General features: G+C 39.9%; 1 protein-coding gene across 1 annotated transcript in view; it reads right to left on the bottom strand.

Annotated features, from left to right (window-relative positions):
- Positions 1 to 25,836, bottom strand: part of TNKS1BP1 (tankyrase 1 binding protein 1) — a 62,773-nt gene that overhangs the window by 34,184 nt on the left and 2,753 nt on the right. Inside the window, exons 2-5 of the mRNA XM_075217223.1 lie at positions 22,939 to 23,010; positions 15,934 to 16,375; positions 14,359 to 15,418; positions 1,727 to 2,229 (exon numbers count right to left, since the gene is read on the bottom strand). Coding sequence (XP_075073324.1) covers positions 1,727 to 2,229; positions 14,359 to 15,418; positions 15,934 to 16,375; positions 22,939 to 22,990 — 2,057 coding nt within the window. The 5' untranslated portion in view covers positions 22,991 to 23,010. The remainder of the gene's footprint in view (positions 1 to 1,726; positions 2,230 to 14,358; positions 15,419 to 15,933; positions 16,376 to 22,938; positions 23,011 to 25,836) is intronic.

Here is a 25,836-nt window from a genome sequence, read left to right as displayed (position 1 = left end):
CAAATATCAACTTTGAATTTCAGTGTACAAATAAGCTATCAAGTATTTGTGTGCTACATGAAAAAACAGTCAGTGAGAAGAATGCAAGAAGCAGAGCTCTTTGTGAAACGTTTGAGGATGCAACAACAGAGTTGTACATTTTGTTCCTTTACTCAGTGCTTTGTTCATTTAATGAAACCCAGGCCCGTCCTTTATTATCAAAAATGGCAAAATCACTCTTGGTCCGCCCTAACAGCAATGCTGAAATTGAACGCGTGTTCAGCATGGTCCGCAAGTTCAGGGGACAATTGTCTACGGAGGGAACTTTAAAAAGTCTCTTACAATGCAAAATTAATTTGTTTGCAGACATTAAGTGTCACCAGTTCAAACCCTCCACAGAGCTTTGGTGTAAAGCAAAGTCTGCTGCTTATCAACTGAGGAAATCAAGTGAACTGAGAAAATCAGTGGTTTTGTGTGTTTTTGCTTGAGTTTCATGTTAATTATTGTGAAATTTTATGAGCCTGCACTTTATACAAGATTGTTTACTTTGATATAGTTTACATAGTGAAGCTTGGTTATTTTTTTGCAATGTGTAATTTTTGGATATATCATAGATAAAAATCTATCGCACAGTGCTATTTTATAGAGTTTTGTTAACTTAAGTAATTGGAAGGTTATCTTGTTCAAGCCATTATTTATTATAAAGTGAATGACTTATTGTTTATTATTTATATATAATTTGGTTGGTAAAGTTTGCATTATTTATTATAATGTTTATTTAATGTCTAAAACATGTTTGTTTTCATATTATTCTTTCTCTTTGGAAATGTGCAAGTGATTACTTTGTCACCTATACACAAACACAATCTGATTACATGCTGATCAAATGACTACATGCTGAACTGGTCACGCCCAGTGGGCGGAGCTAGCCACGCCCAGTGGGCAGAGCTGGTCACGGCCACAATGGTTTTTACTTTCTCCCTGAAATGAATTTTCAAAAGTTGGCAAGTATGATCAATACAAAGGGGCCCCAACTTGCAGTGCACTGCTCCATCTGTGTGGTATGTTTGAGTGCTGCCTGTGCGTGTGTTTGGCAGTATATGGTAAAAATATAAGTAAATATATATATATATATATACATTCATCTTTTGAGATAATTCCAGTATCAGGAGCCAGTAAGGTTAGCATATGATATATTGGTCCGGTGTATAAGGTTGTGACAATTAATGTTTATATATGATACTGTTGATATTATTGATTTATTAAGAGTTATTGTGCTAACCTGCTGTTCATAGTAAGAGTGTGCAATATTTTCAGCCACACAGTATCGTATTGTAATGTTCACACTTTATTTAATATTATACCAAAGTCTATTTTTCTAGAAAATCGCAAAAGCTGCATTTAGGGGTTCCAGTTCAATAAATTTGCCGGATTGGCTTCTGCAGCACACAGTGTGTTAGTACTGGGCAGGGGGTTTCCCAAATCCCCCCCTGGTGTATTTCAAGAACACCCCACAGAAGAAGAAAGTGGTGATTCGGGTGGAGGCATTGAAAACCATGTACAGAGGTGAGAAGCACCTACATCACTCATTGTATATACACTCACACAACGCATAACACCGAAGGGGGTGTTACACAAGAATTATCTAAGTACAATCCTTTTCAAAGGGTGATATCAACAAAATCTGAATTGAAAATATTTATATATTGTAAAATAAAATATCACTAAATTGTAGATAATTTATTACCTGGATTCTGAAGTGGGATCTATATGTTTTTGAGTATATTCCACTGTTGCATGAGGCACATGATCCTGTTGTCTCTTATATAAGCTTTCATGCTCATCTAATATATCATCAGCTATTCTTGTGTTAATGTCTTGGTGCTTATCAACAATATATCCATATGACCTTTCTGTGTGACAAAGGGAATCTCTTTCTGCTAGGCCAACAACTTTGATTTCCTCATGCTCAGAATCTGATCCATCATAGTCTGCATCGGCAGCCTGACTTTCATACTTCTTTTCTACAGGCAAACCATAGCGTTCACCAGCGTACGTTAATGTAAGGTCCGTAGGAGTTGTGCTTGTGTTATCCTCATGGTGGTACTCTCTATAAATCACATGATCTGTCACTGTGTTGTCAGTTACTTCTGTCCCTCCAAAATCTGGAGAGTTCTCTTTTCCTTCAGGCTTTACATGACTCTTTTGATCTGTCTCTTCTTGAGCCTTTGGGCTAGATCTCTGCGGAATCTGCAGAAATAATAACATTTAAAAACAATTTTCATAAAATATATGGACAAGCCTATGTTATTACTTAGCGTAGTTTACCATGGTGCCAAATATATATATGTAAAAGTTTTAGGAACCTGTTGAGTTTAAAGATAATTAATAAAAGTCTTTCATTTCATTTTAGTTTTATGCCAGGTTCAGAATATAAAAACAAAAAAACCCTACATTTTTGCTATATTACTATTTAGCATTTGTGTTGAAGAACGGTAGCATTTGCCCCTTGGCCCCTTGCCACTCCATCATTACACTCCACTTTTTTTGGTTCCTGATTCATTAACAAACGCAAAACGAATGTTATGTGCGCTTTTTTAAAATGCTTGTACATAGGCATACGCACTTTAGTATTCAACAAGGAGCAGAAACATCTGTTGATGAATATGGGTCTAGGTCTGCTCTACTGTAACAGACAATTCACTGCAGGATACGTCCAATACATATGTGGAATATAAAGTCCCAAAAGAACGCACAAAAAACGAAAAACTATTCAATTAACGTCACTTGTTAATAACATAGCACTTGATGACAAACATTAAAAAATTAAAAAAAGTTATCATTTTTTATCCCATCAAATACATTTTTGAATGTCTGAAAAGCATTTTTACAGTTGCTCCTGATTGCAAACACATGTTATAGCATGCATACACAGCCATTATCCCTCCATTAGCACTTACACCAGATCTGTAGTTGGTGCAAGTGATACAACTGAAATACATGTATCTTAGAGATGTCCAAAGCTTGAATTGGATGCTGCTGTGTGCGCCCGAGCTTGGCACACCCTTACTGTACATTGCCTATGTGCATAGACCCATTCCTCTATCCGTTTCCTCCATGAAATCGTTGACTGTAGTAATATACTTGTATATTGTCGTTAGTAGGCTCTTCTGTATAATCCATAATTATTCCAATTGAATATTTATATAAACTCACAGTTTAGAATTTAGTGGTGTTAATATGTGCACTCCGTGGTATAATATGATTTGGGGGCACTACTGTGTGTCATAATATGATTTGAGGGCACTACTGTATGGCATAATATGATTTGGGGGCACTATTGTTGCATAATATCAAATGGGGCACTACTGTATGGTATATGATTTTGGGGCACTACTGTATGGTATAATATGATTTGGGGGCACTATTGTGGCATAATATTAACTGGTGGAAGTATTGTGGCATAATATGATTTGGGGGCACTATTGTATAAACTGGGACACTACTGTGGCATAATATGATTGGGGGCACTATTGTGGCATAATATGATTTTGGGGCACAACTGTATGGCATAATATGATTTGTGGCATCTATAGTGGCTTAATATCAATTGGGGGCACGTACTCAGGCATGAGGGAAGGGGAAGAGTGTTAATATAATGTGGGAGGTAGGCTATTAATTTAATGGTAGAGTTTAGGTGGGGGCTGATTATTTAATTGGTGCTATTTTATTTGTGGGGTAATGTGGGTCAATTTAATTTAATATTGGGGCCTAGCAATTTAAGAAGATGTGATTGGACCTTCAATTTAATGCTAGGGTGGTTTGGGTGCTATTAATTAAAAGTGGGGCTGTTTTGGAAAAAAATAACATCTATTTATTAAATGTGAATATGAATTAATTAATGGCAGTGATGGTTGGAGGAACTAGTTATATTTATTAAATCTAAATGCTATTTAATTTATTGCTGGGGTTGTTTGGAGGGAGGGAAATAGGTTTATTTATCAGCAGCAGCAGCAGCTATTTACATTTAATGTGAATACTAGTATTTTAATGTTGGGGCTGTAGGGATGCCTAATTATAAAACATGGATTGTATTGATTAAACACCAGGGCTGGTGAGGAGTTTTCTAAATTACATGTACCCATTTTTTTTCCAAATAGGTCGTCCAACATTCCAGGATCCAGACAAGCAGCAACTAAAGACACCCGTAGCCACAGGTGGTGAAAGTGACAAGAACAGGTAGGAGAGAGCAGGACAGTCTGCCAACTGTCCTGAATCTGGTGGGGAAGTCCAGAATTTTGGTTACTGACTCGTTTAGTGAGATTTGGTCCGACTACAAGGACAGTTGGGAGGTATGTCCAGCTTCACACCCGACTGCTTGTGAAGGCAGAGCTGCGTGCAACTAACAGTAGTGCACACAGTATTGCCTGTGTATTTGTCTAACATTTGTATAAAATGATAACCATGTTACATAATAGGGGCCCCCTGTCTTAAATACCCCGGGCCCCCGAGCGTTAATCCAGCTCTGGTTAGCAGGAGGGAGCAGATAGCTGCTCCCAGTCCCTGAATAGGACACAGTCGGCAGAGGAAGCCGAGGAGCTCTAAGTCTCACAAGAATTGGTAATCTCGTGAGACTAAGAGCTTCCCTGCTCACTCTACAGGAAGTTCCCATCCTGATGGATGTCAGCAGCACCAGAAAAATAGAAAAGTACAGTGAGCTGGGGGTGTCATAATGTGCCTGGGGGGATGGCGTGATGTGGCTGGGAGGGTGTGATAAATGTAATGTTTTATTATTATGTATGTATCAATGCCCCATGTTGGCCACACCCACAACACAATGCAGTCACGCCCTTTTTGGCACTGCCGCTGCGCTGCGGCACACAGTTTCTTACCTGCTGAAACTGACTTGGGCCTGGTACTTTAAATGCCAGGGCTGATTTTTAGTCCTAGTCTGGCCCTGGCACTGAGCAATGGCACTGGAGACTGGAGAGTGACAAGAACAATGCTATTGTTTCTGTGTGAGCAATGGTACTGAGCAATGTCACTGGAGAATGGAGAGTGATAAGAACACTGCTACTCCAGTTTCTGTGTGAGCAATGGCGCTGATCTCCGAGCCCGAGCATCTCTAATTGCGACAAAATCAAAATCTTAACTCTACATTCTTCATATTTGATGTGTTAATATAGCCTAGCAATACATAAAAGGGTAACTAAGGGTTTCTCCCTTCCCAACATTTTACAGCTTGTTTTTATTAGAAAATGAATCCATCCTTACCTATCCACCCTATTAGCAGCACGGTGGCTAAGTGGTTAGCACTTCTGCCTCACAGCGCTGGGGTCATGAGTTCAATTCCCAACGATGGCCTTATCTGTGTGGAGTTTGTATGTTCTCACTGTGTTTGCGTGGGTTTCCTCCGGGTGCTCCGGTTTCCTCCCACACTCCAAAAACATACTGGTAGGTTAATTGGCTGCTATCAAATTTGACCCTAGTCTCTCTCTCTGTCTGTCTATCTGTGTGTGTATGTTAGGGAATTTAGACTGTAAGCTCCAATGGAGCAGGGACTGATGTGAATAGGTTTTCTGTACAGCGCTGCGGAATCAGTGGCGCTATATAAATGATGATGATGATGATGATGATTTTGCGCTGGTCGTGTTGTAAAGCATGGGGGAACCCAGGACATTCGGCTCTCCTCTCTCTAACAATATGACGGATTGGGTTACTCACTTCTCAAAGGGGCTACATTATACTTTAGTGTTTTTTCACATAAAGCACATAATATTGATGCAGGGAGAGTTCTACTTTACCACATCACAGTCAGCACTGAATAGGATAGACAGAATTATGAAACTTCCAGGATTTGTGAGGCTATTATGCACAGTAACCAGGTAACATCAAAATTAATGCTGCACTACCACCTACATAAATATTTTACTTACATGCTCCTCCATCTTGCCAGAACCCCTATGGATGCTACATGCAGCCATTTTGCCAGGGCTCTACCAGTTCTGTATAGCAGAACCTACAAATCAATATAGTTCATCAAGTCTAAACTGTGGTGGAGGGCAAGGTGTGACCAGGAGGACCAATCACAAACTGCAATCAAAAGATTGCATCTTGTGATTGGCTCTCCCGCTCACATTACCCTCCTTCTACCCCTCCTGTTTATCAGCCAGGGACGTAAGGGGAATGGAGGAGCCCTGGGAGAAACATATTCATGTTGCAGCCCTGGGGTCCGGTCAGGGACAGGGTTAGGGGTTGGCATGTTAGTAAAATCTTTATGCAAGACAAGACTGTACTGAGCTGGATTTACAACTCCAAGAGCAAGTGAGAAAGTTGCACAGGACCAGTGCTGGGAGCTCCGGGCCCTCCTTGCCAGAGCTGGTGCATATGATGTGAAGTTCCTTTGGCACTCTACAGCACAAGCATGGAAGTGGTTTAACTGCGCATGCCCCCCCCTTCCCCCATACCCCAGTGCTTGTTCCTATATCTGCTCTGTTCTGCACAGAGCAGGGGCTCTGAACTTAAGATGGCACATCAGCATTTTCTCGGCACAGGCGTAGTGCCCTGGTAAGCGCAGCACCCTTCTGCTGGGCTTACTAGGTATACTGTGTTCCGCTACCCCTGTCTGTGCATTACATGGGATGGATAGGATTTAACCTCTGCAGTTATGGAACATTCACAAAGGATCATTAGGGCTCAGTGGATCAAATTAAATATCAGCTTGTAAAGTGAGAAGGGGCTGGATCTGACGCTTTACCTTCACTAATCCTGGTCAAGGTCCTCACACGATGCATAGCTTTATGTAAATGTTATTAAGCATTGATGGCACAAAAGTTAGGTTTTTAGCTACCTCTAAAGTCGTAATAAACACGTAGTGTATCACTGTCTGTCATGAAGAGGTGTATCAAAACAGCTGACAACACTGATCATAATTACTCACACTAAATTTCCCAGGCTCAAAACCAGTTCTTCAGAGTGATGTGAGAAAACTTAAGAGATCATTATCTGAATTCACATGTGGAGGCAGAATTCTGAAAATGCTGCTGTCAGTATCCACTAAGACAATCAGAGCCTTTCCTTTCCACTTTTGCCTGCAGCTTTCCCTATTGCAAAGTATCACATATATTGATAGTTTTCAGCCCTTGAGCACACTGTACAAATATTCAACATTATGGATAAAACATGTCAATACTGAATTCCTTCCCAGGATGTGGAAACCTTAATTGCAGCTGAACTGTTCAACAGGTCCACCTACTTTTTGCACAAAGAATTCACAATGTTATATCTTATTTTAGAGGTCAATTACCCTGTCAGTATAATTTTGGCCCGTGGGAGAAAGCCTATGCAGGCAAAAGGAGAACATATAGAGGTCTATGCATCAAGCCGATCAAACACTTAAATCATACTGAAACAGCTGTTTCTGCATTATTTAAGTTTAGTTGCTCTGCATTAACTGCCAAACGGAGGAGATTTCACAGAAGTCTTCTCCGTTTAGGTAAATACCATGCAGCATCGCAGTCCCCAAAGATTAATATGGGGACTGCAATGCATGAAGCTTTGATCTGCTGTAGCCTCTCTGGCTTCGGAGAATCCAATATAGTGTTAGTGCTATGTGCATGTGCACAACACTTACTCCTATCACCAGCAGCTCTAAACTGACGGTAAGCAGGATAAAAACTTCACAGCACATGGGTCACCTCGCCAGAGCTGCCAGAGTAGCCCTGGCATGATGCATTCCAGCAGTGCTTAAATATGCATCGCTGCAATTTGCAGCGATGCATATTTAGTTACAACGCATCTTATTGATGCACAGACCCCATAAACTCCACATAGATAACCTGATTCATCTATGAATGTAATGTGAACGCTAGTTACTTAACTTGCATGCACATACATTCAAGGTCAGGCAGATCTCAAGAAATGTTTTCATTTAAATCTGGGTAAAAGTACACTCTGGCTATAGGTTACTTGCCGTATGCAGCAAACAGAACAGACTGCAGGATACCCACATGCATATGTGAAATCTCAAGTCCCATCAGAATGCAGGCAGCAAAAAACATTTTTATGTTTATGTACAGTTATTAATAATATAATCATTCCGCCCTTCAAGCCGTGGGCAGTGAGAAGTGTCATATGCGTTTAGACATGAATTGAATACAATTGCGTCCACTGATGTAAAGTCCATTTCTGAGCATACGCAGACCAATTTGACGCAAGATACAACAAACAATGGGACTTATGTCTGAAGATGAATCAGGCCCAGAGTGTCATGATCAGAGTCAAGCCCCAGACAACAATGCTAACCACTTCACCACCATGTTGCCTCTTATTTATGAACTGCACTGGATAGTTTTGCACAGATGCACCTATAAATGCAGTTAGGTGAACCGAAGGACAGAAAAATCTCATGAAAAGTACAGCTACCTACCTATCACTTTAAAACTACCGCTTAAAGTAAATGTAACTTTCCTATTTTTCACCTAGAAAAAAAAAAAACTTTTTTATTTAGCCTAATTTATAGCTTAGCTTAATTAATTAAATTAATCATGAGTGAAGCAGCATCTAGACTGGCTTTATTACACATGGCATTTTTGCACGTTTGAAGATTTATTTTCACAGAAGTGCAACTGGAAAGTGTAAACTGCTTCCTATGAAAAATAGGGGAGGCCCAATCTCCGAGTTTTTGTACCAGCTTAGAGCTGGTGCAAAAATGTAATCCTTTAACACAGTGGAAATTACTATGAGCCCCACTGCACAGCACGAATCGGTCCCAAGAATTCACTGCTCTGAAAAGCTAGGCAAAAAAACTGCACCTACTCCGCACTTTGTAAGGAACTCCATTGCCCCCATCTCCCCGCCCGCCCCCCCAATCTCTGCTAGTGAAAACATTTGCTCCTCTGCTTTGTAATCTTGCTCTGTGAACACTTGCACTATGACAAAAATCTAAGCAAACTAATGCTAATAGAGGTGCAGGGCACGAAGAAAGAGGATTGTGAGATTACATCACTGCAGTGCACAGTACATTAATGCATGTATGTCATATGACCATGTCATATAAACATACATGGAATATAAAATTCATCAACAATTGGCTGCTGTGTCTATGTGCAACATTTGTATTGCAGTTGGGGGGAGTAATTTGTGCAACATATGACTGGCTAGTCTCTGTGCAATAGGTGCTGAGTGGCAGAGTTACTTATATCTCTTCAATATCTAGTTTGCAATTGGGGGTATAACAAAATGACTCTTACGAAGTGGGGTGGCGGCAGCGTCGGACTGGCCCACCAGGATACCGGAAGAATCACCGATAGGCCCCGACGCTTTAAGACCACACCCTGTTTTTGAAAAGGGAGGGGCCAGTGGGCGACCCCCCCCCCTCCCCCTGTGCGTAGCTTATTCCATTCAGGAGTCACATTGAACGCACACCATGTGACAGGTGCCGTCCCATGTGTGCACTGCAGGAAGCCCGACAAGGTAAGTGTGTGTGTTTGTTTAATGTGTATTTAATCTTTATGAAATATTTTCTGGGTGAATCGCACAAATCATCTATCGACAGCCCTCTAATGTAACGCACCGTACGCGGTAGTCAGGATTTAAACACGTGTAATTATCCATCAAATAAAACTGCAGTTTTTCGTTTTCTTTTTGGTAAATTAAATCAGATTTGCTTATAGTCGGTGATGCAGAAGATGGGTCCCGGGGACTATTATTGTCTTGTCTTCTATCTGTCACCGAAAAAAAAAAAAAACATCCAGGAGAAAAGTGGGAAAGTGGAAAGTATAAGGCAAGATAATAATAATGTTCTGAAATTAAATCTAGCTTGTCATATATAAGGACGCATTTACCCGTAAAGAGAAATATTCATAGATGAGGTTTAGAGATTCAAAATGCAGTGTTCAGTCTTAGGGCTCTATGTGCTAAAGGGTGAAAAGTCGAATCTCCGGCGCAAACGTGTGTTATACTGGTGCCTCGTCCTATCTATCAAGCGGTCAACGCCCGGCAAAAACAGCGCTGCTATCGTAGCCGGTAGACTGATATGTGCCTACATTCGCCAGTGATAGCTTTCAGGAGCCTGTATAACAAGGATCGGGAAGGTTCTTGGGCAGAGGGACCCAGAATTATCGCCACGGATCATCAACCTTTTATTGATAAATTGCCCAATAGAATTTTTTTTTAAAGTAATATTCAAAGTCACATGGTCTTGATAGATAGACATACCTATCCTATCCTGAGGAGATGATCCAGACGGTAATCCCGGCCATTGGTGGCATGAATAGTATCGCTCGTGGCCAGAAAATCCCCATCTTCTCTGCTGCAGGTCTCCCCCATAATGAGATTGCAGCACAGATCTGTCGCCAGGCAGGACTTGTACAGTTCTTCTGCAATTCCATTATACTTTTTTCAGTAAACCATGTTATTTTTTTATATGTCAAAACTAATAAAATTCTCTGTATGTCCAACATTTTATAGAGTATGGGTTACCTACCATATTTGTACAGTCTACACTTTCCATCCATCAGAGTTTAGCCAATAGGGAACATTTGTACATTTGTGGTGGTGGTTGGTTACTGCACTAAAGTTAATTTTTATGGTGAACTGTATCTGAAACCAGTATGAAAAGGTGGTGTCTTATTGTTATAAGTGGACATACATTCTCTTCCTTATGAGAACTCACCATCACTGGATCACTATTTAAGTAACAGCAGATTTGTGTGCACACCCACAACATTGTACCTATAATTCTTCTAAATGTCTCAATATTGGTTGAATAAAATAAAATGGCAGTATTTTTGTCATGGGCTGACCACTCCCCCTCTGTCTGGTCTCGCCTCTATGGTAATTGACCACACCCACCCTGGTGGGCCCCTACTGTTGCAGTCCCCCGGTGGGCCCCTCATGCCCCAGTCCGACACTTGGTGGGGGTTCTTTGCAATGTGTGCAGCTTGAGAAATAGATCACAAGTGCCTCAAATGTTGCTGCTGTTTGGATTAAAAGTTTCCTGTGCTCAGCAGAGTGCCCATTATTTCTTATATATTATTGTGCACTATTTTAGGATTCGGCCAATTCTTCAGAAATCTTTTAGGCACAATCCACCTGAGTATAGAGAGCCCACTAATTAGCAGGTGCAGGTGGGCTGGGTAATGGTGCGCCACACCCAGGAGAGTAGTAACAAGACATTTGATCTGATTGTAAGGTAATCTTTTATGTTAATTCTTTCTGCAGGCAAAGGCAGAGCACATACAGAGGACAAGTGTGTTTAGTTTCTTTCTCAACCAGAAGAGGGTGCATGGGCGAATTAAGATCATTTATATTGTATAACTTTCTGACATATAATTTATGATTTATACTGTATTTATACTGTATTGTACAGTGCACCTTCTTTCAGGATTTGTTTGCCTTTACTTCTGTAGCATTGTTTCCAGTAATTAATTTGTGCTGGAAATATTTGGTACTAAGATTTGATTTTGTTTTTGATATGTCTTAATAAAATATTACATTGAAACATAAATGTGCAGCTAAAGCTCAAAGTCTGGGGGGTACATATCTGTATATCTTGTATGTATCTTATATATATTTATTATATATTTAGACTCTTAATATAAACATTATTCATATTTTATAGGTTAATTACAAAACCAAAGTAAATACAATTAATTACATACAATCAATATACTAAAATAGACCTGATATCCTATAAAAAAAACAAATGAATTCCTTTAAAATGTCATGTATTTGCCTAGTTGGTAATACTTCAAAGGTGGTGATCAACCATTTTTATTTGCAACACCAAGGGGAACATTAAACATTGTGTGGGTTTTCCGGTGGGTTTAAAACAGCTGCACATAGTGGGCGATTTTGCCCTCCAAGCCGAAGATATACTATACAAGGATTTGGAGGGTGAAAAACTAACCAAAGATGTGTGGTAATTTTGCATGCTGTTTAGGGTAAACTGCCATTAGTTATTGAAAAAAAAAAACCTCCTACCCTTCGACCCTGCTCCTCTTGGGAATGCTCAAACATTATAGTTGTTTGGCCCAATGCATTGGACCCCTCCTGGTACCCCAGGCCAGTGGTGCGGGATAATACTTTCCTACCATCTTTTTTTCCTTGATCTGACATAATCCATAGGGAAGAAAAAAAATACCCAAAGAAACGTACCATACTAAACTATAGGAGCTCCCCCCTTAAATAATAAATACATGATTAGTGCCCCCTTTATAAAGAAATACATGAATAGTGCTCCTTTATAAAGAAATACATGATAGCGCCCCCTTTATAATGAAATACATGATAGTGCCCCCTTTATGAAGAAATACATGATAGTGCCCCCTTTATAAAGAAATCCAAGATTAGTGCCCCCTTTATAAAGAAATCTATGATTAGTGCCACCTTTATAATGAAATACATGATAGTGCCCCCTTTATAAAGAAATACATGATAGTGCCCCCTTTATAAAAAAATACATCATAGTGCCCCCTTTATAAAGAAATACATGATAGAGCACCCTTTATAAAGAAATACATGAATAGTGCCCCCTTTATAAAGAAATAAATTAAAAGTTTCCCTTTTTTCTGATAATAATAAAGGCCCTTTTTTCTCTAGTGCAGGTTTAGTAACCCGGCGTAATCCATTCGGAAGAAAAAAAACCAGTAGAAAGGTACTCAAATACCCTCCCATTCCATTGCAAGTAGCCAGCTTACTTAATATACAGGCAGCCAATCAGGAGGGGTTTCTCATTCACCAGCGCAAACCGCATGTGGCTTTAGCTATCGTGCGTCTCACAATTACCTCCGGTGGGTGTTTTGTCATTTTTCCCGGCAGTTTGATAAAATCGCACATTGATAAATGTAGTGCTTTTATATTTTTACACACAAAAAAATCAGGATGAAGATTTGTAATGTGGCTCTTTGTAAAACAAAATTTTCCAGCAGTTTTCTACAGTTTTGTATTTGACAAAGCTGCCAATTTTAAAACTGCCAAAAAGAAACACAGAAAATGTCAGTTTTATGAAACTGCTCCTTGATAAATTTCCTCTGAAGGTTTAATGTGGCATTGTTCGGGAATCCCAAAATAGGTGGTTCAAATAGATTGTATTTCAAATCTGAAGGGCCTAAAAATAAAATATTTGACTGCATCTGAGGTCCTGAACTACAGGTTCTTATTATAATTACTTTTTACTAATTTTATTTTTTACTAAAGTCACAGGAGCATTAGCATACCTCACAATCGTCCCGATTTGAGCGAACTATCCTACCGCCCCACAGATCAGGACTTTTGTCCTCACTCCAGGATTGTTGGGAGATGTGTGTGGCAGACTGGTTATTCGTCAAAGCCATAAGAACCAGCGACAGATGTGTAGTGATATACAATGGATAGCCACAGGGTCGTAACTTGGGCTGTTCGACAGGGGCGACCGCCCAGGGCGCAATGCTGAAAGAGGGCGCAATTTCGGAATATTTTAGGTTAATTTGGTTAAAATTGAGGGCTAGGGGGGTGGAATTTTTTTCTCGCCCCAGGCGCTAGAATTACAGCTCTGGATAGGCGCAGACTGCCCAAGCGAGCAACACAACTATAGGCTTAACCACACCCTTCACAAAATGCAAATAGATTCAATACGGTTGGTGATCAACATACTGACCAGCGTAGAGAAAAAGGACAACACATAATTGAACTGGAATATTGACCATATGTGCATACAAAATATAAACAAATCCTCTCCAAACAGCGGGTAAATAAGTCCAAATATTAAAAAAAAAATTCCAATATTTGATATGTACGCAAACCAATGTATCAATCTGGCATTCCAGCATGAGCATGAGTATTTAGTATGAGGATCTAATTACCTTATACCAGGAAGCTTGCGCGACATGCAGTGTCCTCAGACAGAGATACTAAAGCTCTCACTCTAACAGTCTCCGATACTCCGCTTGTATGAGCAGATCAGCTGACTCGCCGTAGAAGCTTGTCAGCTGACTCCAAGTTTTGCTGACATCCAACAGGCATTTCCATGAGGAAGCCTATTTAATAAAGATTTTGCTGGTACTTGTGCCACCACAATTCCAGTGCTGTTATCACCCTGAACACATCTGCCAAGACTGGACTGGCAACGCAGTAAGTGAAGTCTTACTGCCCCTTGCCGATCACAATGAGGCAGAAGTGATATTATTTGTTAAAATGAAGCAAACTTGTTTTCTAAATTGTGCAGTATATCCCACTTCATAATAAATGGTATCTCTGAGATTATTAACTCCTTTGTGTAGGACCATCGGTGTAATCATCAACATATCACATATTGTACTGAGTTGCTCAATATGTTGCTACTTTATACATAATGGATATTAACAATCTACACGGCCATGTGTCTATCAGGAATCTTACCTGCAGATGACTTGACAAATCACCCTGTTCCTCTTTAATCCATGTTCTTATTTCTGTTTTTCCATCACATGCATGCTCATGGTATCTATATATTTCCTGGGTTGTTGGTTCCCCTGATTCAGATAGTGTACAGGTCAATGTTTGTTGTGCTTCTCTTAAGCTTTCACCAACAAGCACATTCGCTTGTGGCACTTCAAACTGCACAGATGGTTTCTGAAGTTCTTTGGTTTGTGGGGTCAAATATTCTTCCTGTTTAGCAGTGGGATCCACATCCTTGATATTTGTCTGTTGCTCAGTGAAAATACCATGATTTTTTGAGTATTGTTTATAAGCTGCATCAATGTATTGTGGATAGAGTTCACTAGTCAAATCTGTAATTAGTGGGGGTTGGCCAGAAGCTGTATGTGTGACTTGTTGATGGTCAGTATTCTTATTCTCCAAGGGTACTTGAGTTAAACTGATTTCATTAGGTACAGGTATTTGTTCGAGTGTTGAACCTGCATATGATGTTGTAGGCACTTCAGTCTTACATGGATTAGGAATCTGTTCATTTTTAAAATCTTCAGATTCAATCAGAACATTTTGTTTATGTAAGGATTTCACAGTGGGAACATGTGCAACTTCTTGATCACTTTCATTCACTCTGATATCTTGCTTATGATTATATTGTGAGGACTGTTTACAAACTCCAAGATTAAGGTCAGATTGTGTGGAAATAGATGATTGGTTTACATTCATTGAGGAAATTTCATGAGATTTTTTAATTTCATTAAATTGTGCAGGTTTGTCCAAACTTTTAAGTATACCAGAAGAGCCTAACTGTGCAGAAACCAGATCTTTAGAGGGACTTAAGACCACATCTACAGAGATACTTGAGGGTTCTTTAGGACTTGATTTAAGGTCTTGTACAACAACTCTTCTGTGTCCTAAATCTGAAGAAGATCCGCCATAGCTGGTTGAAGTAGAGACCAGGTTTTCTTTCAAAGTAGTTGTTTCTCTTGTTTCCAAATCTGTACGTTTACTTGCTAAGCTGGAGCTGTGTTTCTGGGATGCTGACTCACTGACAAAAGCCAAAATAAACAGAGGTGTTATATGTAGAGAGGCACTGAAAGAAAACTAGAGGGAAGAGGGAAAACAGAGAAGGTTGTCAATTGTTGTACTGTAGATTGTAGTGTAGGTAAACGTGTGACATCACCAGCTGCTCCCAGACTGAGGCAAATAGGGAAATGCACCAAGTTGGCTACATATATGACCTCGCCACACTGTTGAATTTAAATTGGAGAGTGGAGGCTTAGCCCATCCTATAACAGAAAGCAAGCTAGGGGAGTGAACCCTACCATCCTACTAGTCAAAAGAGCCATTAAGATCCCAGTTCCAAATTGTTATATTGGACCCTATTTCAATTGTGCTATATTTATTAAAGTTGTTATTGCAGATGTATTTGAAAAGTCAATAGCCAAAATGTCAAGAGATTAAAAATCAGGAGAATGTGCAGATATACCTTGGAGGAAGTGATAAACAAGCTGTAGAAGTTATCAAAGTGATCAAAAAGAGAAAATAATAAACTTATCTTACCTCTCACGTGAATCTTTTCCTTGATTCCATCTTTGTTCTCCCCACCCTCGAGTTGTTAGCATAAAAGGACTTTTGCCTTTCCAAACTGTTCCAGTCTGCAATGGCTTCAAAGAAGCTGATAACGGTTGGGTTATAGACTTGGTTGATAGATCTGAGGCTGTATTTTCTACTGGTGACAGCACATTAATCTCCTGGTTCACTTCCTCTCCAACAGATGATGACCATCTTCTCAAAGAGGGCCTCCTTGTTCCATAGGGTTGAGGTCCTGTGAGCTGAGAAATCTTAAGTGCAGAAGGGATATCAGAAGTTGGAGAGCAAGGGCCACATGTTGGGGATAGTAAAGCATTTTTAATTTCAGAGTTTGGACTTGGACACGAAATTTCCTTGGGTCGTGGAGGAACTATCGGTTTGGGTTTTATCGGAGGTTTTGCATGTTGCACTCCTGGGTTAAAAGAGATAAAAATATAGAAATTAAGTCATTTCCTAGCTACTGAAAGATGTAGCAATTCAGTGCACACACCCAAAAAAGTAAAGCAGTATATCAAAAAGATGCAAATGAAACAATGTTATAGCACACTTTGTTTATGCATATATCAAGCATACACAAGGCGAATCATGAATTCACATACTGTCTTAATCCATGTTATATTAGTTAACTATGAGGAAAAAACCAGAACAAGTGATAAACACATGCACCTATAACAAAGAGAATGAATGTACTTGTTTACCTATACCTGCTAAATAGATCAATAATTAAAGCCAGCCACAATCAGTTATACTCTATTTGATGCTCTGTGAATAGAAGGGGTAGCTATAGGAAAACTGCTCATGTGTATAAGGTTTTACAGGTACATATATCAGCGTAAGATTGTTTAAATGACAGTGGAGCAGCTTGACAACAAGAATGTAATGGTGAATCCTGGTTTAGGTCCATACTAAAGAAGTGAAGTCTGAAATGCTCTGTATACATATATTTGGGATGTATTGTGTCATAGCCAGCACCTCAATGCTGTATATAGCAACCAGATTCAACCTTATTTATTACAAAACAGCATGACGTCTATCACTTGTCTTACATATATTACTGCTGGGTGCAATAGATATTCTTCATTTTATTTTCATTCTCTCAAAATTCCAACCTCTCTAAGCCTTCAAAGAAAAACAAAAACTAACGAAACAACAAAAGTGTCCTTATATAACTACTAGTAACACACGTAACTGTTCCAGTAATTAAGGATGTTCAGTCAGCATTTCTTCAATGACAAACATACTTGAAAGACAAGGAAGCACTGTGAGAAACTCTTACACTTATACCACTTATGGCTGACTGCATTCATTTTGCAAAGTTTCTCATGTATATTACAATGTCATTTTCCCACTGGATCAACTTATATGTGATCTTATGCAGTGGAAATGTCCACCAAGCATGTCTGCTGGAGCATGGGAAAGAAAAGTATCCAGTTTTCAAGGCCCTCCAGAGGTTAAAGGGGGCGGATGGGTCACACTGGAGCCAGATCAAGAGGATTGACACAAGTACACAAGCAGCAGGAAGGGAAGGGGGGCGTAAAAGGAGGCAAGTCCCCGTTTCACACCTGGGGACTAAGAGGGACAGTGAGAGACTTACTAGGAAAAACAAGTGGGGGGAGGTTAAGACCTTGCAGGGACGGGAAGAGAAGGGATAGTATCAAGTGGAGATTCCCACCCTCCCGTCCCAAGGGGGACAAACAAAAAAAGTATATATATTCAATTAAAAAAAAAATAGAAGAAAGAAAAGTCTATATTTGTAAAGTTGCTTGTGTCATGTTCAGTATGTGGTTTTAGTTTTAAATAGAGGACAATGGCATGCGTGTATGTAGTTTACAGATGTTGTATTTGTTTATGTTAATATTGGCTATTCATTTATTCTGTCACAGTCGTATGGCGGGGGCAAGCGGTGCGCAACGTATAGCTATGGTGGGGAGCCAGCATTGGTGCATAATCACCCCGGAAAGGCGGCCGTCTGCCCGTCTCCAGCTTCAACGGTTGGGCCTCTACGGGGGCGTGCCAAGGGAAAAGAGGGTTTGTGGGCACAAGATGCAGGCTCCAGGGGGCATTTAAATAGTCACTTAAATATTTCGCTATTCAATTAGGAGGAATATCATTATTTTAAAGTATATCAATAAAGTATTAATCTTTTATCTTTAATAAGAAGATCGCTGAGTGCCTTCCAATACACAATTTCTTTCTATCCTCTTTATGCTTCAATATTAGCTATTTGTGTAGTAGTGCACCATCCAGAAAATAATTATATTATGATACTGAAATAGCGATACCTAGTGCAGTGGGACCCCCCTTTTTAGGCATGCTTGCAGTGCCCACATGGTGGGCAGAACACGCCCCAGACGTTCCAGGGGGCATACATGTACAAAAACGATACATACATATGGCGCTGTCTTCACACACACTGGGAAGAATGATGTATATACATGTGGAATCAATTTCCAAAGTTCAGTACTCTGAAATATGAAGATATACAACACAAGAAAAACTGATAGTGTAGTATGTTTGACATATATATACTCTATATCAGAAAATCACTCCAATATATGTAATGCCCGTGATGAATATTGATAGTGCACACAACACCCGTGTTTCCACTCTGATGGGATCCCCTATAGGGTATGCGCTTACTCAAAAATGGAAATATTCAAGCTCTCAGAGGATATATCGATGTTCCACTATTTCAAATTTTCCTCGGTGGCGTCTTGCACTCTTTGTCTGTGTGGGCTTCCTGCCAGGGTACACCAGTGGCGGATCCAGGGGGGGGGCGATCGCCCCCCCTAGCAGACACTTGCTGCCGACGGCTACACAGTAACGCTTTACAATTGGGAACAAACATTGATAAAACATTACTGGGTAATACATACAGACAGAGAGGTAAGAGAACCCTGCTCGCAAGCTTACAATCTATAGGACAGTGGGAGTTAGAAACACAAGGACATGTGCTACATCATCTTGCACAATGGACCAGCTAGAACGCAAAGGTAAAAGTATTGAGTGGGCTGTGTGTGTTGCAATGTTGGTCAGAGGGTTGTTGTCTTGCGTTAGCTGTGTAGATGATGGTAATAGGGTAATCTAGGGAAATTAAGCTGGTGGTTGAGGAATATCATAACCTTGTCTGAAGAGGTGGGTTTTCAGTGAACGCTTGAAGGTTTGAAGACTAGAGGAAAGTCTTACTGTGCGAGGGAGGGAATTCCACAAAGTGGGTGCAGCCCGGAAAAAATCCTGTAACCGAGAATGGGAGGATGTGATGAGAGTGGAGGAGAGGCGTAGATCTTGTGCAGAACGGAGGTGTCAAGTGGGGAGATATTTCAAGACCAGTGGTTTTGTTGATGGCCTTGCATGTTAGTAGAAGAATTTTATATTGGATATTGGATTCGTTGAAATACAGGCAGCCAATGTAGAGACTGACAGAGTGGCTCAGCAGATGAAAAACGGTTAGTAAGGAAAATCAATCTAGCCGCTGCATGCAAAATAGATTGTAGGGGTTCAAGTCTGACTTTGGGAAGGAGGGAATTGCAATAGTCGATGCGGGAGATGATGAGTGCATGAATTAATGTTTTTGCGGTGTCTTGTGTAAGATATGTGCGTATTCTGGAAATGTTCTTTAGGTGTATGTAACATGATTTAGATATAGAGTTGATGTGGGGAATAAATGACAGTTGTGAATCAAGGATGTAACAAGGGTAGAAGCTGCAGAGAATGGGCCTTGTGTAACTACCACTCAGGCTACTCCATGTCCTACATCCCTCCGATGTCCACATTGAACAGGAAGCTTAATGAGCACCCTACTGTGAGTGCCGCCACCTCTAGGGATTAATTCTGCTCAGCGGGAAAGGGAACTCTGGTGTCTCATTCCTCTCTGAGCAGGAAGTAAAGTGCACAGCGGGTGTAGCAGCGGAGAAGGAAGGGGCAGTTGGCTTGTTAATGTATATGAGATCCTAAAAACCTCAGGGCCCCTTCAAAATTTTGCTGTGCAGCCTTCTAAGTTCTAGTAAAGCCTCTGACTAGAAGCATCCTAAAAGCACCATTATCGCTAAATGCCGACACTTTCATTGTGCTGACAGGTTGACAGTGTGATTGGCGACATTGACATTGTCGCTAATCACAATGCCGACATTAATCCAGAAATGGCGGCAAGTCCGGGGAATTTTTGCCGGACTCGACAGCATTGCTCTTTTAGTGTCGGCATTGTGATTGGCGACATTGTCAATGTTCATGACGGCAGCTTAAGTGCCGACATTTCCATTGTCAGAATTATGGTCGCCACCGCCAGTATGACGTGTTTAACAATTATAGGAGACTTTATAAAGCAGAAACGCTGTGTGATGATGACACTGCACAGCACTAACATGACTATTATTCTCCTGTATCTGCTCCTGTATCTACTAAACAGGCCACGCTGGTGCTTCCGCAATACCAAAGAATGAGCAAATAAAAATGGTTGTGGAGGCATCCAAAAGAAAAGTGAGCACAAACAAGAGGACAATAGACAAGAGTGACAAGCATAAGGGATTATACAATAGACAAAGTTTGTAGACATGGTAGGTGTAATAAGTGGGGTAGGCAGGGGCAGGCTGGGCTGGGGGGCAGGGGTGTCATCTGCCCCCCGGGCCGGTCCCATAGTGGGCTACCTTGGGCTGGGTCACTGGGCCACCTGCATTTTTTTCCTTTAAAATAGGCTGCTGAATCGAGTCTTGCCCCCTAATCTGAAATTTGCCAGCCCTCCCCTAGGGGTAGATGTTATTAATGTTTAAATCTGGAGCCCAGGGCCTTCAGTTTTGCCACTGCCCCTTCCCTTTCTTAGTGGCAAATACTACAAATAGTCTGAATTATGTATTCCACTAATACTGCTAATTCAAATGCACTGGTAGTCTAAATCTGAAATAAAAAAAAAATAGTATTTTTACGCTCACAATTGCCAATGGCAGAAATTCGAATTATCCTTGGAAATCTAAGGCTGCCCAGACAAAGGTGTAGCAAAACTGGACAGATACTTGCTTGTGACCACTTCCTTCCTTCCCAGTACTCATAGAGTGTAGTGTTCTGTACAGCGTAATACATTTCTGTTATGATTACTTCCAGAGGTCAGGTCATATTGGATATGTTCTATTTTTTAATTTTATTTTTTTTATTATTTATTATTATTTATTTAATCTCCTTTAGTTTTAGTTTTCAATTTTCACAAAATCACACAAACACAGATGTAATTAGTTATGACAGTATAAATGAGCAAGAACAACAATCTAAACAATATAAACATTGGGATGAGCATAGGAGATGCATAAAGGAGAAAAGGAAGGAGGGGGTAATATAGACTCTCAGCACTGGGAATTTTACAGTTTTATCAGGAGTGCGACTGAATTGCCAGTTTCAAGTAATGATTGTGGGTCCCTTGGCTGGAATATGGGCGATCCTACGGAGATTAAGAGCCAAACTATTTATAGGGAAGCAGCTTAGGGCTCCTTCTTGGGGTAACCAGAGCAAGAGGGAAAACATAATTCATCCTTCCAATCATAAACTCACAGCTAGAGAAGTATATACTCCTGGATAGGCTGGCTGTTTTTTCACGTAGCACACAAATACCTGATAGCTTATTTGTACACTGAAATTTGTGCACTGATATTTGTGTGCTACATTAAAAAAACAGCCAGTATATAACTTATGTGCAAAGTAATAAACTCATTTGCACTCCTTGCATTGCAACATGGTTTTGTCCAGTAACCTTAAATAAGAAAACGTACTCAAATTCTTGCCAAAGTTTATTAATGAATCAGGCCCAGTGACTTGTACTTATCAGTATCCTTGTACTCTATCCTAAAGAACCATGTGTTAGATACTCAGGGTAGAGAACCTTAAAGAATTGCTATAGATCTTCCATAGCAATGTAGTAGTCAACCCTATTAAAACGGTCTCTAATTGTCGGGGGAAGACTGGCAAATTTTAGCCCGGCGGGCTAGACTCGACTCAGCAGCCTACTAGTAACATTTTAAAGGAAAAAAATTGCAGGTGACCCAGCTCAAGGTAGCCTTCTATGGGACTCAGCCTGCCCCTGCTAATGGTGGAGGGGGAATGGAACATGTTCTGATGTGTCTGCATAGTTTGTGTTTCTCTATACTCTTTAAATCATATTAAAATAAATATTCAGGTATATATGGCAGCCTTCACTCATATATTAATAAATATCAAAATGGTGAAAGAGTTTTCACTGCAGAGTAGTATTTGTCTATGTATGACTATTCTCATAACATTCAGGTAAATTTGCTGCTGATATTCTGAACAATATTTTGAATAATAAACTGAAAGGGAACCTTGCATATAAGATGGATATAATTCATACTTGCCGACTTTGTGACTCTGTCCTCCGGGAGATGCTGGAGGACAGGTCATGTGACAGGAATAGGAGGGGGTGTGGTGACGTCTTTGTGTCACCATAGCTCCACCCGGCTAAAAAAATGCCGAAATTCACGGCATTGAATAGCAGGGGGTGGGGTTTAATGACACAGTTAAGCCCCGTCCCCTGATATTCAATGCCATGAATTTCTGAAATTTTTAGGATCCGGGAGGTTTGCCTACTCTTCTGGGAGTCCGGGAGAACTCCACAAACTTCGGGAGCCTCCCTCAAATCCTGAGAGAGTAGGCAAGTATGGTATAATTAATAAAGAAGCATCTAAAGTTGTTTACTTGCAAATACTCTGTCCAATTTTACAATACACTATACCAGTACATTTTCCAGCCCTTCTTAAATATTCAGAAGAAATGTAAAAGCTGACAATGATTTCATATTTGGATCAATTAAAATCACTTGCGTAACCCAAAAAGCAGCTGTCCAAGCCCTCTTATTGCAGTCCTGTTGCACACATGTTTTGCAGTAACTATTGGGTGTTTTCTATCTAACATGTCCTTTCTCTGTTCTTGTTTTTTTTAACATACTCATTTTTGCAATTTCTCATGTGGCCACCATACCTCTGAACGGTTCTGTCTTATCCAGGGTCTGATGTGTGCTGGAAACTGACATGGTAAAGATGGGATATGACCCTGTCATCAAAAGAAGAGAACATCATTTTAATGAAACATGCCCCCCACATTCCACACAGTGAAATAACCAATAAAGTATAAAATATGCTTTTAAAATGTTATCAAATGTTGCAAAGTAAAAAACATTTCTTTTAAAAGAACATTATACTGAGATTTAAGTTTGAAGAAAATACACAAATAGGGAGATTCAATTACATGCAATGTGCCGTGGGAGCCTAATGCAATGAGGGTCTGCGGCGATGTCTGGCCTGTTATCGTTACTTATTTTTGCTATAGGTGCAGGAGCACATTGCACAAGTCTGTTGTGGTACTTAGCGGTTAATTGTTTCTTACCAAATAGTCTAATTTCTGGCAGAATTCAAGACATGAAATGTAGCTGATGGAGGCACTGCTGCATTTGACTCCATTGCTGATACTTAAAATGTACCAATTGTCTATAAAACAGCAGAGTCAGCCATTGTATGGACAACTTGCTAATTGATTATTTTTTTTTACTAAAGTTAATCTCTACTTAAACAAAAGAGGAACAAAATATGGCATTTGCTTATCTGTACTTAACATTCGTTTAAGACTACATACTGACTGGCAACTGAGAGGTGTTTTCTAATGCTAGTAAAGATGCATATCCTGTGTGTTCACTACATGTTTGATATAAGAATTTATCAGTGTTTTAGAGACCATTGCATGGTTTTAAATGCATTGAAACACGGCAAATGCACCAATGAACAACGCCACACAAGTAAAAACGCAAATTGGCATAGATTCCCATGGAACAATTATTTTTAGTGTTACATGCATGAAAAATTAATGTTAAACATGTAATTCAATATCCAGCTGGTGTATATACTCTTATGGGCCTATTTTGCAATCTGTAGTGCTTAAGATGAGAAATCTCTCATCGCTGAAATTCATCAAAAAAAGAAAAATCAATATTCAGCTGCCCAGGCGATACTGGCCCAGAGCAGAAAGCATTAACTTATCATCATCATCATCACCATTTATTTATATAGCGCCACTAATTCCATACAGAGAACTCACTCACATCAGTCCCTGCCCCATTGGAGCTTACAGTCTAAATTCCCTAACATACACAGATAGACTAGGGTCAATTTTGATAGCAGCCAATTAACCTACTAGTATGTTTTTTGGAGTGTGGGAGGAAACCGGAGCACCCGGAGGAAACCCACGCAAACACGGGGAGAACATACAAACTCCACACAGATAAGGCCATGGTCAGGAATTGAACTCATGACCCCAGTGCTGTGAGGCAGAAGTGCTAACCACTAGGCCACCGTGCTGCCCAACTTATCACCACGACGAGCCAGACTGCAGATATGTGCATGCATGACCCAGTAAACAGTGTAACCGAAAGGCCAAATTTGGGCTTTCAGTTCCACTAATGGAAAAAAAAAGAAAAAAAATGTATAAAAATTATTATAAATCAAAAAATAGTCAAAACTCATTAAATATGGAAACAAATTTTGTTAAGAGAACAAAGCATTTCCAGATTGATTTTCATCTGTCATGATTTTTCTGAGATGACGATAACAGAACAAGTATTGCAGCGCTACAAGTAAATAGATTTATAGACCCTATACAAATAAATAGCAGTAGCAAAAATGGAATGGAGAAAAGCACTAATGACAGTGAAAACCCTGTATTTGCCGGCAATAGGACTTTCACCCTTCAATGAATTGATCCCTTAGTCTATTTTCGCTTTTTTACCCATTCATTTTTCACTTTACTGTTCTGAATACAGAACATTGTGAAGGTAATACTTTAAACACATAAGTACAGGTTTAATTGACGATATGCAAACTCTCTTGGCCTCATTTAGGGGCCTATTTATTAAGTAGTGTTTTTGAAGTAAAGTATATTTACCGTCATTCCGACGCAAGTTGGAGTGTTCCGCAAATATAAGAATGTTGCATCACGGCAGATATTGTGGATATCTGCTGCTTTTGCATTCTGTTTCGTTTTTGGAGCAGTCACCATAAAATAGTATGATGACTGCTCCCTATCGCAATATAACAAGTTACGAAAAAGTGTTTTTTTTTCGGAAACTTGTTATGTTAATGTACGCCTGCCTGGCATACATCATCGTAAATGAAGACTACACTTTATTTTTTATTTATGTCCAGCTCTACTCCGAAGAGCAGAGCTGGACAGCACATGTGCGGAGAGATCATGTGATCCCTCCCTGTCACATGATATAATTTCTACTGGAGGGTTCCTGTGCGCAGGCTTCAGATTTTCGTTCGGGACATGCGCACATGCATTCTAAAGAGGAAAGAAGAAAGGCGGAGAAGATCCTGATACGAGCGCATTACGAAGACACTGTGTTATTTTTATTTAGCACAAAAACAGCAGTTTATCGGAACTGCTGTTCCTGTGTTGGTTTTTTAATAAATTTGAGAAATAGTTCAATCCTTATCAATAGTTCAATCAAGGATTGAAAACTATTTTTCATTGTTGGAGAATATTGATAAATGTGCCCCTTAGACTTTACATGAAACCAATGCACTACCATGGTATCCCTAAGCTCTGCAAGTCAGTACATCTTCATTTTCTTTCTCAGAGAAAGCCATAACTTGATTATCCGGTTATATCAAGATATGGGTTGGATTCTGTTGCATAAAGAAAGTTTCGCAAACAAACAACAATAATTAAAACATTATCCTTATGCAAAAATATCCAGCTCCATATGCAAGATTGGCATTGCTCAATCTTCCACCCTGGGCCTTGTTTCAAAACCAGCTCAACCAACCCTGTTATGTAATCTTCCCACCCTAAATCTTTTGTTATTTACTCTTGTTAAAGTTGGAG

Source organism: Mixophyes fleayi, chromosome 6 (assembly GCF_038048845.1).
Source record: "Mixophyes fleayi isolate aMixFle1 chromosome 6, aMixFle1.hap1, whole genome shotgun sequence".
NCBI lineage: Eukaryota > Metazoa > Chordata > Amphibia > Anura > Limnodynastidae > Mixophyes > Mixophyes fleayi.
Note: the sequence above shows the minus strand (reverse complement) of the source record. Positions and strands in the feature narration are given on the sequence as shown.